General features: G+C 49.9%; 1 protein-coding gene across 1 annotated transcript in view; it reads left to right on the forward strand.

Moving 5' to 3' along the window:
- Positions 1–1,065, forward strand: part of LOC135197821 (small ribosomal subunit protein mS37-like) — a 74,802-nt gene extending 73,737 nt beyond the window's left edge. The window contains exon 4 of the mRNA XM_064224961.1: positions 789–1,065. Coding sequence (XP_064081031.1) covers positions 789–905 — 117 coding nt within the window. The 3' untranslated portion in view covers positions 906–1,065. The remainder of the gene's footprint in view (positions 1–788) is intronic.
- Positions 1,066–16,211: the final 15,146 nt, after the last annotated feature.

A 16,211-nucleotide genomic window follows, 5' to 3' on the forward strand; every position in this document is an offset into this window, starting at 1 on the left:
TATTATTATCCTTTTCCACATCTATAGCAGGACTTTCCCTTGCATAAGCACAGAATGAGGATCTGCCTTTATAGGGGACATTGACCCACAGAGGCAGCCATGACCCTTGCAATGTCATTGTTCATGGGTTTTTTTATTCATTAATTGACAAACAGAATAAAGGCAATGGGCAAAATACTCACCCACTCCAAGCTTTCAACTGGCAGTCAGACAGAAGAATGCAGCACATCTTTATTCCTCCGAGGCCAAAAGGAAAGGGAATGCCAAGGTCAGTGAGTGAGGGACACCCCATCTCCACCTGGTTTACTTCCTTTTTGGAAAAATTGGACAGGTGTCAAGATCTTACTGGAAGACACCGATATAACAAGCAATAGTTTGCATTCATGTAGGAACAAAAAAGGTTTGTACCTATGAAACATGGCATTGCTTTGCATTTACTTTCAGGCCATTTTCTTCTCCAGTACCTGATGTAAAATATGATAGATATGGATAGTATTGACTGACTAACTGTCATTGGAGTGTAGCTTTAGCTTTACATACTGCCATCATATTCAGTAGATGTTGCTATTGAATAGACCCTATGTATATGAAATGTTAAGTAGTTTGCACGTGCGCATTTACCAATACTGTAGAAGGACCATCAACAGTAACTATATATATATAGCCAAGCCCCACTGAAGTGGATACAACCCTTATTATGTAAAATCAAGGAATATTGATGTTGCTTCAATAATATATGGTACCCATAGTAATCTGTCCCTCATTTTCTTCTTTTTTCCTCTTTCCAGAATTCACAAAGACTGAAGAAACTACAAGATAGAACAAGTGAATTAACCCCTTATGAAAAGAATTTATCCCATAAACACTTGAATCATTTGTTAAAAAAATATCCTCAACCTAAGTAATGTCTGTCACATGTGATACCCAGTATAATTCAGTCATTGCCGGTGTTAAGTATTTAGACTACTGTATTTTACTAATTTGTCTTGTATATTGTTATGAATAAATACAGTATAGTACTGTATACATGTGTATTTATATTTAAAATTTGATGCAGAGTACAAATTTTTTTTCCTCACCTTAAAACTACTAACTTGACAAAGTTTATGACAGTACACTGAAATGCTTTCAGCTTACCAATCTTTTAAGGTAATGCTTTCAGCTTACCAATCTTTCAAGGAAATAGATTAGTAAAATTGTTCAAGTAATTTGTATTTTTTCCTAACATTATTATTATAGTATTATTCAGAAGTTGAAACCAATTCCTATGGGACAAGCCCACAGGGGCCACTTGACTCAAAATTAAAGCTTGCTAAGAATATGGTGTTTATTAGGAAGAAGTAAAGAGGAGATAGAACAAAATTTATAAAAAGAAGAGATCTAACTTAAAAAATATTTTAAAAAATTAATAGATAAAATGTACTTAAATGCAAGGAGCATAGTACTTGCAGTAATGCATTGTATCTTCACCTAACTTCTGAAGTTCTAAGTGCACAACATCCTCTGGGAGGCTGTTCCACAATCCAATGGTTTTGTTTGTTTGTATGGTGTTTTTACGTTGCATGGAACCAGTGGTTATTCAGCAACGGGACCAATGGCTTTACGTGACTTCCGAACCACGTTGAGAGTGAACTTCTATCACCAGAAAAACACATCTCTCACCCCTCTATGGAATGCCCGAGAATCTAACTCGCGGCCACTGAGGTGGCACGCCAACACCATACTGACCACGCCACTGAGGCGCACAGTTCAATGGTGTGAGGAATAAAGGACCTCTGGGATCGACAGGCATATTTATTGCATGTTGGTGCTGCTACTTGGTGAATCTCTTTGCTCTCGGCAGGTAAAGAAGATCAGGGATCAATTGTGAATGAGAGAGATCTCTGTTGAAATACTACTTATGAAAAAGTGACAAGCTAGAAACCATCCGTCGATGGTCCAATTAATAACTGCTACTACGTATTAGGAAACAGAAACCTACTGCAACGAACTACTCGATCTAAAGGAGATACATCTCTGGCTGAAGCAAACATCCACACCTGAGAACTGTATTCTAGTAAAGGAAGAGCTAATGACTTAAAACAGGTTTCACTGATTTTATCACTGAAAGAAATATATGAGGCCCTAGAAATTATGTACACTCGGCAAGGAAACTTAAGATAGTTTTTTTAAATCTTCGGACATATAGCTATTGTTCAATAATGCCACACCTGGCAACTCTTGAAAGGGGGCGGAGTTTCAAAATTATAGCGTTTGTTGCTTTTTAGATTTCCATCAACTTTACACAATAAAGATTCTGTTGAGGTCCTATAATCATTTATACTTGAATGTAGAAACAGGCTCTATATTATTCGTTAATGTTGGTTTGGTAACGTCAGTTGTTCCGATACGTAATACAAACCATCGGTCCTTTAACAATAGGAAGTAGCTAGCGGCAGCTGGAACGGTCGTAAGCTTCGAACAAGGGGAGAACGGTAGTTAACTGCTTGTCCGACAGTCGCGCGCCGCGCGACTGGGAGGTAAACAAATCACTTTTGCTTTCGGCCGCGGGTGTGAAGGACGTGTTCGTCATCGCTCTCTGCCCGCTTCATCGTCGTATGCTTTGTTTATATTGTGTTTTCTACTAATGGTTTGTTTGACTTGAAAATGAAACTGTAAGTACACTGTTTTCATTTTCATTACTTAATTATGAACCAACATGGAGTTATCGCCGTAGATGCGGCGATTTCCTCTCTTTTCATGAATTGAACCCTTGAATTATGCCTCGGTGCCGAGGGCGGGCGCGCTCGCACCGAGTCATGTATTGTGGGCGAAAGTGTGTAATTGAAAAATGTAAGTACTCTTTTCATTATATGTTTGCCCTGTGCGTTCGTTACCGAGAGTGTGTTTGCGCTCGGCACGAGCCTTTTAATTTTGTATAATAGAATGCAATGAAAGTGGATTCGCAATTGCAATATTCTTTTCATTTTCATTTATTTATTTGCATGAAATTTAATTTGGATCAATTTTCGTTCTTACCCGGGAATTGATCCTTACGATTTTTTTTATGTGAAATGAAATCGCAAGTGCAGTATTCTGTTCATTTTTCATATATAATTTTATGATAGCATCATATTATTGGATCAAGTTTCCGTTCTTACCCGGGAATTGATCTTTTCCCCTTTAAGTTCTATGAAGTGAATCGCAAGGGCAGTATTCTGTTTAATTTTCATATTACTTTTCACTGCTGTGCGGGGGTAGGGGAAGCGAAGGTCTGCCAGGAAGTCGTCGGAAAGCTCTCCCGCGACTCCCTTGGTATCCGATTCTTCGTCTTCCTTCCTGCCCCCCGCTCAGCTTCTTCGTTGTATTTTGTATTTGGGGTCTTCCTTGCGTTCGGGGTGGGGCATGTCTCCCCCCGTGCGTGAGGGAACCCCTCTTACTAATCTATCTATGTTACCGCAGGTGCTACATCCGTGGGAGACGACCTTGGACAGGTATGGACCACCGCGGAGGCAGGGCGTGCCTAGCATCCACGGGCTGCTGCAGCGTCTAGCGAGGTCTGGGGCGGTCTCCACTACCACCACGGTCCGCCCTTATTGCTGCTCCCACCCCCCCCTCCTTGCGCTACACTCCCCATGCTGTGTCGATGACGCCGTCTGCCGCTTACTAGGGCCGCAGCCGTACCGAGGTGGGGTTGCCGCCGCCGCCTGTTTTCTTTCGTGTTGCCTGCCCCAGACTTCCGCTGTTCCAGCAACTCGCCCCGGGACCGGGCGCCAGGACCAGGTTCCGCTGGCTGACGAATGATTCTACGAGGCGATCGCTGGGCCTGCCGTACCTGCCGCTGATGTGATTCCCGCTGTTGGCTTGGCTGTCCTTCTGGGTCTACCGCTGCCGCTGTTCCTGCCGCTCCTGAGCTGGTTGCTGTTCCTGTTGCTCCTGGCGTTCCTGTTGCCGGCCATGCTGGGGTCCTGCCCTACGGTGGTTTGTCTTCCCCAGTCCCAGGTCCTTCCGGACAGGTGCAGTCGGGCCGTGTTGCTTCGGCAATAGCCCCGGCTCCGGCCTGGATGGAGGACTGACGACTGTCCTGCGTGAGCTGACGAGGAAGAGGAGAAGAGGAAGCTGTCATCTTCGTCTTCATCGTCTGCTGCTGCCGCCTCTTCCCCTTCGACTTCTAAGGCCCATAAGCCGAAGAAGAAGAAGGCTGCCTCCCCCCTAAGAAGTCTCTTTCGGGAACTTCTAAGGGCCCGTCCCACCTCGGTGGGACGGGAGGGGGGTCCTTCTGGCTGGTCCTCCTGCTCCTTCGGGAGCGGGGCCGTCTCCCCTTCCCGCAAGGAAGAGATAAGACGGGGACCAGAGGAGTATCGGTTAGCTCTGGTACTTCCTCTGCCTGGTGCTAGCGGCGATGCCGCTACGCCAGGTTCCGGCTCGGTCCTCCTCGTTCGCGAGAGATCCCGAGTGTACGTTTCTTCCTCCCGCGGGAGACCGTGCAGCCAAGTTTCGGCGCCAGAGTTCGCTCGGCGCCAAGACGCAGCGGCACGGAGCAGAAGGCTGGTGAGAGACGCTCAGGTGACTCTTGCCAGGCCAGCGGCCGCTCTTGCAGCGACCAGCTGGTAACCCGGGTTTTCCCCCACCCCCCTAAGAAGGCTCCTTCGGGACCTTCTAAGGGCCCGTCTCGCTCCGGCGATTCGGGGAGCTCTTCTGCTGGTCCTCCTGCTCGCGGGAACAGGGCCCGTCTTTTCTTCTACCAAGGAGAAGAAGACGGGGACCAGAGGAGTACCAGCTTCGGCTGGCACTTCCTCGCCTGGTTCTAGCGGTTTCTGCCGCTAAACCAGGATCCGCCTCGGCTTCTCGTTAGCGAGAAGTACCGAGTGGACGGTCTCCCGCGGGAGACCGTCCAGCCAAAGTCTGACGCCCGAGCTCGCTCGCCGTCAAGACCGAAGCGCGGAGCAGAAGACTGGCGCAGAGTCGTGGGCAGTAGCGACTCTCGTCAGGCCAGTGGACGCTCTCGCAGCGACCAGCTGGCTGCTCGGGTTGACGTGACGGTCGCTGACCAGCCACGAGTTGAGGCGAGGAAGGGGTCCCCGCGGCCGTCGGTACCCGGCTCGACGCGCCGAGAGGACGCTCGCCGGTCTCACCGCGACAGCGAACCTAGCAGGTCACCTGACGCCGCTCCCATCGGGACCGGGCGAAGATGGTAACCAGCAACAGCTCGCCTGACGCTAGAGATCAGCGTCGACGTTTCTCAGCCGAGGCCTCTCGCCCCAGGCCGAGCGGCAAGGCTAGGCTGCTGCTCGATCGCCACCGCCGCAGGGTTGATCGATCAGCAGCAGCCCTCCAAGCACGCTGGTCCTGCCAGCGAGCTTTAGGGGGGGGCGTCAGGTCTGCCTATCCATGTACCTTCAAACCTCCTCGGGCTTACACCGGGAGGGAGCGATTAAGTGTACCTATGAGTGATCGCACGAGAGTGGTGCGCCGCTCGCGATCCGCTATGACGCCGTATGGACCAGGCACGGTCTAGGACCGACCAGGACTATACGTGCAAGTAGCTGGAGGCGACCGTCAGGGGGTCGCCGCTTTTCCTCCTTCGGAAGGAGGAGTATCTCGGGATCTGTTCTTGTTGGAAGGACTGGACGGGTCCTACTCCGCAAGACGCGGTTACTCACCCGAGATACAGAGGAAATTACAGAAGTCATTAAGCTGATTCGTCAGCATAATGACCTTGCGGAAGGATTGCCGCTCCCACCAGCAGAGCCCACGTCTCTGCTCGAGTCGTTTTGGGGCCCGAGAGGGAACCCAAACCGACGGTGGGTCTGCCGCGATCGGAGCTTGCCGATTCTGTCTCGAACCAGCAGTCTCTCGTCTCCGGACAAGAAGGCTCGCTCAGTTCTAGCCGGTCGATCAAGCTATTTCCACCTCCTCTACTGCGACAGCGGCGTTTCTACGTGTCTTCGGACACAGTATTTAAATACTCCTTCGGTCCTCCTGAGAGGTTTCGACCTCGACGAGGACTGGAATGAGTCGGAGGACGGTATCGGCTCTCCCCGTCAGGTGTCGATCAGCCCCAACCACCCAGACGACGTTCACAGTGGGCGGCAGACCCTTACCTACAGTTGAGAGTTCGTAACCCTCCGCGGGGGAAAACGTTTTCTCCTGACGATACGTTTTCCCAGACTCTGAGAGACCATCGCCGCAAGGCGATGGCTGCTCCTATTCTTCTCCAACTGCTAGTTCCACTGGGAAGGCGAGCGAGTATCCTCCATTCCTCCCCCATTCCCTCTCTCCTTACGGCTACGAGGGGAAAGGGAGGGATCCTACAGAGATTTCTCTGTAGGATCCCACGTTCGGGCACTGCGCTACCGGGGGGACCTTCGGTCCTACCTGACGTAAGCCCCGGTCGTTGAGGAGGGATCCTGCCCCATTCTCGATTTCTACGGGAATCGAGAGGACCACCAGCCGATATCGTTTGACGAATTCGGTGGGTGGGGGTTTCGCAGACTGCTTAGAATTCTAAGGAATTTCTAGCGCATTCAGAGTGTTCGAGTTTTTTACGATCTCCAAACACTTAGGCGAGACCACGGTCTAAAGTGAGCGAGACGAGAATCCCCGATGTTTACATGATAATCGGGAACCTCGCCTATGCTCGAATTCCTGGAATTTCTAGCATTGGGAGAAGACTGCTGCTGAAAAGTAAACTATCTTACAGTAGGCGACCAACCAATGGAATAGAGAAGATCGGACGGGAATTATCCAGTTTGGCTTGAACTATCGTCGTAGTATTCTGTTTCACCATTGAAGCTTTCCTTCGAGGAAGACTTCTCCTTCACTCTTTGATAGAGATCGAAGGTGGTCGATCTCAATCCTTATTTGTTTTCTTGAAGGAAAGAATTTAGGATGGAGATCGTTGTTCAGAATCCTACAAATATACTGAACATATTAACCTCGCGACATGATTCTACTAAGCAGTTGAATTGTCCGAGGGTAGGCGCATATCCTAGTTTTATCTACGGATTGCGACTTAGAAGAGAAGTATTCTAATTGAACTGCAACTCGGGGTTGCCTGCAACCACTCCAGGAGTTTTCAGTTTCAATTTTATATACTTATGGTTTTGTCACGACAACACCATTTCAACTTTTATATTTAACCGAAATTCGTTTCGCCTAAATATAATTGCTCGAGCATATCTTTTATGCTCGGTAGTTCTAGCCGAACGCATTCCTTCATGGAATAATGGATTACATGGCAACTCAGGATGACGAGTCGGCGAGAGCTCAGGCTCAACTACTGCGTATTGAACTGCCTGACAGCAGCTCAGTATCAGCTGGGCCTCGAGAGCACGGTCAGTTATGTCTCTCTCTCCCCTGGTTTGATTGACTACCGAACGTATCTCTGCCCAACAATCATGGACTTAGGTCTCTGATTAATGGGGATTCTCGCAATAATGAAGGACCATCTACTGCTGTGACGCTAGATTCCATCGCCTTCGCATTGCGAGAATTTTCAATAGAGATATCTCTTGGACTCTTTCATCTTTCTGTTTACCGCACGGTAACAGAAGTCTGTACAACGTCTCCCGCTGCATCGCACTGCGATAAGCGAATGATTTTGCAGACATCTGAGTTTGTCTTCAAAACTATCTCGTATTTCGTAGGTGTACAAGTTGTTCATTGTTCAACTAAACGAATTACGAGATTGTGTCAGAAGACATCGCTACTCTCCGACCTGACAGCTCTACTTCCAAATGTTCAGCCCATGAGAAGCAGTTCTTCAGGCGGTTTTCCCCTGTGTTTTCATTACTGAAGAACGCCCACCCGCTTTCATTGCAACTACGACTTCTCACACCGGACAGCAATGAAATAGCGGTTAGCGTTTTCAGTCATTTGTAAGCACAGGTTATGAATCTTGAGAAATCCTTCTCTCGATTCGTCTGTGAAGACGTAGGATTGCATTCAATACTACCTTCATCTTCAACGGTAAACTAGTGTTGTTCTCCTTAGCTGAGATTCAACAACCATGAGATGTTTTGCCTTCAGGGACCCTCGGTCTCTAGAAGGTAATTGACTTTCGCCTGTTGTTCACATGCCTTAAGAGAATCATCACCTCGCTGTCCGGCATTGGTGACAAACAAATACATTATTTGTTTGGTCTCTCGGCATAACCCTTTTAAGGCGAAGGTCACTGGACCTTACTCGGATGCTTTGACAACTTGCCTCCTACGAACGCAGTCAGTCGGCAGCTGTCAGAGCTACCGAGTCAGTTACGAACTACGCTGTTGACTTAGTTCGGTTGTTACACAGCAATCATTACTTCGTTTTAATAGCTTGTCACAGTACCCATACCATTGCACACACCATGGAGTGTCGGTGTCCTATCCACTACCGAGAACTTCGCTGCATGGGGATAGGAGGATGCGAGAGACTTCGTGGCAAACGGACAGACCAGTATGGGTATGGACATCACGAAGTAGAGAGAGGAATAGGTCATGCGACTATTTCCTTCTTTTCCTCTGAGGAACTGCATGACTTCTCCTGCGAAGTCAAGCATCCAGGGGATGGGGATCCGTGACGCTCGATTTCGTACCGAACTTCGTAGCGAAGACTCAGAACCCTTCGGTCCCTGACGATTGGTTCGAGTCGTTCACAATCCCCTCCCTAATGGACTTCACGCCTTCGATGCGAAGGAGATGCTGCCTGTCCGCAAGAACTTCTCCGTGGCGCAGGTACTGAAGGCAGGGGTCTGGTCCAACCAGACCACATGCCCTTCCTTCTACCTTCGGGATATTGCCCACAGGTCCTTGGATCTTTTTCCTTGGGACCCGTGGTGGCTGCTCACACGTTGTGTAGCGAACCCAGACCCTCGCAGGCTGAAACAGCATCGAGTCCTGGTGTGACCGTAAGAATGGATGAGTGAATGAGAGTGTGACTGGCCTCCTCTTCCCATCTTTTTCTTCCTCTACCTGTGGTTAGAGGGACACGGTCGTCACCCTGCTGGATTAGGACAAGATGCAGGTGAGTACTCAACAGAGCCCCATCTCCATCCCTTTCACTAGGGATAGGAGCGTATATCCACCACTTCCTCCAACAAGGGGGAGGAAGTGGATGCCAGCTTGAGACAACCCATACTTTATGTTGCCTCTTGCAAACAGGAACAAGTTCTTGCTTGCTGGTACGAAGAGATACGCTTGCCTCTCTCTTAGTACTCGGCCCAGAGGTCTGACCATTGATCCTGCGGTGCACACCCGATCAATCGGACAGAGGCTTGGATCCCTCCCTCGCTCTTACGACCAGGGAGGCATTCCAGGGATGGACGAACACCAGTCTGTTCATCAAAAGACTCAGATTCCTCCCACCAAGAAGTGAGTCTTCCTATTGTTAAAGGACCGATGGTTTGTATTACGTATCGGAACAAATGACAATTTGTCGAAAATTGCATTTTTCCTAACATTACAACCTGAGGTCCTTTACATATAGTCCCTCATGCCACCCCTCACTCTGCGTATTTTGCATGGGCCAAAAGCAAAAGTGATTTGTTTAGCCGCGCGACTATCGGACAAGCAGTTAACTACCGTTCTTCCCTTGTTCGAAGCTTACGACCGTTCCAGCTGCCGCTAGCTACTTCCTATTGTTAAAGGACCTCAGGTTTGTATAGTTAGGAAAAATGCAATTTTCGACAAATTGTCATTTCAGGGTAGAATATCGATCATCCTTTTTAAACCTCCTGTGAAAGCTTATTTATAAGTAATGTTTGACACTAAACTGACGTAAAATTCATATGTAATTAAAGGCGGATCTTAAACAATGAGAGAAAGGGTTTTAAAATTTGGGCAGTACTTGTGGAAATTGTGAGGAACAATACAGTAAAGACTGAAATATTATGACAATAGAGAGAGAGCGCGCAAGCATAGGCCTATCGATAGAGATACTTAATTCATTATATTTGCTTTGAGAGGTTGAGAGGTTAAGTGATAATATTTTTTCAAATGTTTCAAAAGTGGAGAGAGAGAGAGAGAGATGGGGAAAGAAACTTGGAAGAGAGAGAGAGAGAGAGCGCAAGCATAGGCCTCTCTATAGAGATACTTAATTCATTATATTTACTTTGAGAGATTGAGTGACAATATTTTTTCAAATGTGTTTTAAAAGTGGAGAAAGAGAGAGAGAGAGGAGCAAAATCTGCTCATGTGAAAGCTTAGGCCTATTTATAACTACTTAATTTCATTATATTTTCTTTGGGAGATTGAGTGGTAATATGACAATTTGTCCAAAATTGCATTTTTCCTAACTATACAAACCTGCGGTCCTTTTACAATAGGAAGGTACTAGCGCAGCTGGATAGGTCGTAAGCTTTCGACAAGGGGTGGGGTTCGGTAGTTAACTGCTTGTCCGACAGGCGCTCGCGCGCGGCTGGGAGGTAAACAAATCACTTTTGCTTTTGGCCCAAGCAAAAAACTGCAGAGTGAGGGTGGCATGAGGGTGGGACTATGTGTAAAAGGACCTCAGGTTTGTATAGTTAGGAAAAATGCAATTTTGGACAAATTGTCATTTGTTCCGACACGCATACAAACTTCGGTCCTTTTACAATAGGAAGACTCACTTCTTGGTGGGAGGAATCTGAGTCTTTTGTGAACAGACTGGTGTTCGCCCAACCTTGGAATGCCTCCCTGGTCGTAAGAGCGAAGGGAGGGATCCAAGCCTCTGTCCGATTGATCGGGGTGTGCACCGCAGGTATCAATGGTCAGACCTCTGGACCAAGTACTAAGAGAGAGGCAAGCGTATCTCTTCGTACCAGCAAACAAGAAACAAGTTCCTATTTGCAAGAGGCAACATAAAGTTATGGTTTGTCTCTTGTTGGCATCCACTTCCCCCCCCTTGTAGGAGGAAGTGGTGGATATTCGCTCCCATCCCTAGTGAAAGGGATAGGATGGGGCTCTGTCGAGTAGCTCACCGGCATCTCGTCCTTATCCAGCAAGGTGATGACCGATCCCTCTACCACAGGTAGAGGGGGAGAAAAAGATAGGAAGAGAAGCCAGTCACTTTCTCATTCACTTATCTATTCTTACAGTCATACCAGGACTCGATGCTGTTCAGCCTGCTAGGGTCTGGGTTAGCTACACAACGTGTTTAGCAGCCACCACGGGTCCCAAGGAAAACGATCCAAGGACCTGTGGGCAATATCCAAAAGGTAGAAGGAGGTGCCAATGGTCTGGTTGTACCAGACCCCTGCCTTCAGTACCTGCGCCACGGAGAAGTTCTTGTGTAACTCGAGGGAGTGTACTTCTAGGTCATCTTGGTGCTGACGAAGAATCTTCAACACTCAGCCTGGGATGTCGAGTTTCTTCAGAAAGCGCGGTCGCGCTTTCACAGGACAAAGCAGCATCTCCTTCGCATCGAAGGCGGTGAAGTCCATTAGGGAGGGGATTGTGAAGGACTCTAACCGATCGTCAGGAACCGAAGGGTTCTGAGTCTTCGCTACGAAGTCGGTACGAAAATCGAGCGTCAACGAATCCCCATCCCTGGATGCTTGACTTCGCAGGAAAAGTCATGCAATTACCTCAGAGGAAAAGAAGGGCAATGGTCGTATGACCTATCCCTCTTCTCGACTTCGGTGATGTCCTGTACCCATACTGGTCTATTCGTCTGCAGCGAAGTGTCTCGCATTCTCCTATCCCCATGCAGTGAAGTTCTTCTCGGTAGTGGATAGGACACCGACACTCAATGGTGGGTGTCGATGGTATGGGTACTGTGACAAGCCGTTAGGACGAAGAAAAGACTGTTATGGAACAACCGTACTAAGTCCACAGCGTAGTTCGTAACTGACTTGGGCGCTCTGACAGCTGCCGTGACTGCGTTCGGTAGGAGGCAAGTTGTCCAAGCACCCGAGCAAGTCACGTGACCTTCGCCTTGAAAAGGGTTATGCCAAGAGACTAAACAAATAATTTGTTCGTCACCGATGCCAGAAGGCGAGGTGATGATTCTCTTAAGGCATGTGCCCAACAGGCGAAAGTCAATTGCCTTCTAGAGACCGAGGTCCCTGATGGCAAGATATCTCATAGTATAGTTGATTCTCAGCTAAGGAGAAACAACACTATGTGTCGTTGAAAACGAAGGTGTACAGAAAAAGCAACCTACGTCTTCACAGCTGAACCGAGAGAAGGATTCTCAAGATTCTGAACCTGTGCTACAAAGACTGAGAACGCTAACCGCTATTCATTGCTGTCCGGTGAGGATCGTAGTTGCAATAAAAGCGGAGCGCTTTTCAGTAATGAAGACAGGAAATATGCCTGAAGAAACCTGCTTCTCATGGGCTGAACGTTTGGAAGTAGAGCTGTCAGGTCGGAGAGTAGGCGATGTCTTCTGACATATCTGTTAATTCGGGGCGAGCAATGAATAATTGCACACCTACGAATACGAGATATTTTGAAGACAAACTCAGATGTCTGCAAAATCATTCGCATTATCACGGTGCGATGCAGCGGGAGACTAGTACAGACTTCTGTTACCGTGCGGTAAACAGAAAGATGAGAGAGTCCAAGAGATATCTCTGTTGAAAATTCTCGCAATGTCGAAGGCGATGAAATCGAGCGTCACAGCAGTAGATGGTCCTTCATTATTGCGAGAATCCCCGTTAATCAGAGACCTAAGTCCATGATTGTTGGGTAGAGATACGGTTCGGTAGTCAATCAAACCAGGGGAGAGAGAGACGTACCAACCGTGCATCTCCGAGACCTAGCTGATACTGAGCTGCTATCAGGCAGTTCAATACGCAGTAGCTCTCGGTGACTCGTCATCCTGAGTTGCCAGGTAATCCATTATTCCACAAAGGAATGCGTTCGGCTAGAACCATCGAGCATAAAGAATACGCTCGAGCAATTATATTTAACCGAAACGGATTCGGTAAATACAAAAGCTGATTTGGTGTTGTTGTGACAATACCAAGTATCTAAAATCGAAACTGATAACTGCTGGGTGGTTGCAGGCAAACCCCGAGTTGCAGTTCAATTAAGATACAATTCGTCTCGGTCACAAAACCGTAGAGTTTAACTACGGTATGCGCCTACCCCCCCCCCGGACAATTCAACTGTTAAAAGAATCATGTCGCGAGGGTAATATACGTAGTATATTTGTAGGTTCTGTACCACGACCTCCATCCTAAATTCTTTTCCTCTCGAGGAATGAGAATAAGGATTGGAGATCGACCGCCTTCGTTCTCTAGTCAAGAGAGTGAAGAGAAGTCTTTTCCCAAAGGAAAGCTTCAATGGTGAACAGAATACCGAAGACGATAGTTCAAGCCAAACTGGAAGTTCCCGTCCGTTCTTCTCTATTCCAGGTTAATCGCCTACTGTGAGATACTCTTCTTCAGCAGCAGTCTTCTTCCAAATGCTAGAAATTACAGGAATTCGAGCATAAGCGAGGTTCCCGATATCGTGTAACAATTATCGGGGATTCTCGCTCACTTTGGACCGTGGTCTCGCCTAAGTGTTTGGAGATCGTAAAACACTCGAACACTCTGAGTGCGCTAGAAATTCCGTAGAATTCTAAGCACTCTGCGAAACCCCTCACCGAATTCGTCAAACGATATCGGCTGGTGGTCCTCTCGATTCCCGTAGAAATCGAGAAAGGGGCAGGATCCCTCCTCACGACCGGGGCTTACGTCAGGTAGGACCCGAAGGTCCCCCGGTAGCGCAGCCCCTAACGTGGGATCTTACAGAGAAATCTCTGTAGGATCCCTCCCCTTTCCCTCGTAGCCGTAAGGAGAGAGGGAATGGGGGAGGAATTGGATACTGGCTCGCCTTCCTAGCGGAACTAGCAGTTGGAGAAGAAAAGGAGCAGCCATCGCCTTACAGCGATGGCCTCTCAGTCTGGGAAAACGTATCGTCAGGAGAAAACGTTTTCCCGCCCCGAGGAGGGTTACGAACTCATACTGTAGGTAAGGGTCTGCCGCCACTGTGAACGTCGTCGAGTGGGGCTGATCGACACTGACAGGAGAGAGCCGATTACCGTCCTCCGACATTCCAGTCCTCGTCGAGGTCGAAACCTCGCAGGAGGACCGAAGGGGTATTCAAATACGGTGTTCGAAGACACGTAGAAACGCCTCTGTCGCAGTAGAGGTGGTGAAGTAGCTTGTTCGACGGCCAGAAACTGAGAGAGCCTTCTTGTCCGGAGACAGAGACTACCTGGTGGCAACACAGTCGGCAAGCTCCGATCGCGGCAGGACCCACCGTCGATTTGGGTCCCTCTCGGGCCCCAAAACGACTCGAGCCGAGACGTGGCTGCTGGTGGGAGCGGCGATCCTTCCCCGAGGTCGTTGTGCTGACGAATCAGCGCCATAACCTCGGCAAAGTTCCTCTGGATCTCGGAAGTCACAGCATCTTGCAGAGTGGGGACCGTTAAGCCCTTCGAACAAGAGCATATTCCGAGAACCTTCCTCCTAAGAAGGGGAACAGCGACAGCCCTCTCGGTCTTCTCCATCCCTTGACGCATACGTCCTGGCCGGTCCTGAAGAACCGTGCCTGGTACGTAGGGCGTCGTGTGGGATCATGAGGGGCGCACCCCTCACGATCACTCCTCAATACCTCGCTCCTCCCGGTAATAACCCGATGAGGTTGAAGGTACGGGGTAGAGGCAGACCTGACGCTCCCTTCTCGCTCGCTGGCAGAACCAGCAGGCTTGGAGGGCTGCAGGCGACGTCGCGCGGTGGCGATCGAGCTGCAGGCCTGGTCGAACCGTCTCGCTGTGGAGAACGGCTGGACTGAGCACAGCGGCGATCTCGAGTGTCAGAAGAGCTGGTGCTGGTTGCCGTACCCGATCGCTCTCGTGAGAGCGACGGTCAGGCGACCTGCAGGCTCCACTGTCACAGTGAGACCGGTGCTTGTCCTCACGCACGTCACGTCGCTGGTTCCAGCCGTGGCTGGCACGGCGAACGGGAGACCTCTTCCCAGCCTCAGCCCGTGGCCGGTCGTGGACCGTCACGTCCCCGGGTAGCCAGCTGGTCCGCGCAGAGCGAGAGCTGGTCTGGTGAGAGTCGCGTGAGCGGCTGTCACCAGTCTTCCGCCCCGTGCCGTGAACCTGACGCTGAGCGGGCTCAGAGGTCTGGTTCCTGGCTGCACGGTCGCTGGTAGGCGACCGTACACTCGGTACCTCCCACGAACGAGAGGCCGAGACGGACCATGATGCAGTGGCAGAACCACTGACACCAGCGAGGAAGTACCGGTGTTAGCCGGTACCCCTCTGGTCCCCCGTAGTCTTCTTCCTTGCGGAAGAAGAGACGGGCCACGCTCCTGAAGGAGCAGGAGGGGACCAGCGGAAGGAACCCTCCCGTACCCACCGAGGTGAGACGGGTCCCGAGAAGTTCCCGAGGGAGACTTCTTAGGAGGGAGGAGGCAACCTTCTTCTTCATCGGCTGTGAAGCCTTAGAAGGTTCGAAGGGGAAGAGGCGGCAGCCGACGACGATGAAAGAAGATGAAGACGACGACGACACCTTCCTCCTCTTCTTCGTCAGCCTTCCTCAGGACAGACGTAAGATCTGCATCCAGCGGAGCGGGGAATGCTGTAAGACGAAGCACACTGGGGACGGACGCACCTGTACAGGACAGACCATAAGTCTGGGGCTAGTACCACCACGGAACAGGGACAACGTCAGCAGGTATGGGCATCTCAGGAACAGCAGGCACAGCCAGCACAGGGCATCGGTAGGAAACAGCAGGCGCAGCACGCAGACAGCCAGCGCAGCAACGGCAGGGACACCAGCGCAGCAACGGCAGGGACGCCAGCTCAGCAAGCAGGGGGACAGCAGCGCAGCAACTGCATGGACAGTCAGCCCAGAATCGGCAGGTACGGCAGGCAGCACCGGAAAAACAGGAAGTGGAGCAGCAGCCAGCAACATCCTGGTACCGGCGGCAGGTCCAGGGGCGAGCTCTAGGGCAGCGGAAGTGTGGTCGCGGCAGCGCGCGGAACACGAGCGGCGGCGGCGCCCCCCTCTTGGTACGGCGAATGGCACTTCACAGCGGCTGTAGGCAAGACTGTTACCACGTGAGGCGAGTACACCAGGTGAGGAGGGACGTCGTCACCTGGAGCGTGGTCACCACTCCATCCCGGGTGACCGCAGTAGGCCCAGACATAGAACCGCAGCCCCTGGACACTAGCACGCCCTGCAAATGGAAGGACGCCCATACCTCACAAGGTCCACCCTCGTGGCAGTAGCACCTGCGGAAATACAGTAGTAGTGATTAGTGGGGGGG

This window comes from Macrobrachium nipponense, chromosome 21 (genome assembly GCF_015104395.2).
Source record: "Macrobrachium nipponense isolate FS-2020 chromosome 21, ASM1510439v2, whole genome shotgun sequence".
Lineage (NCBI taxonomy): Eukaryota > Metazoa > Arthropoda > Malacostraca > Decapoda > Palaemonidae > Macrobrachium > Macrobrachium nipponense.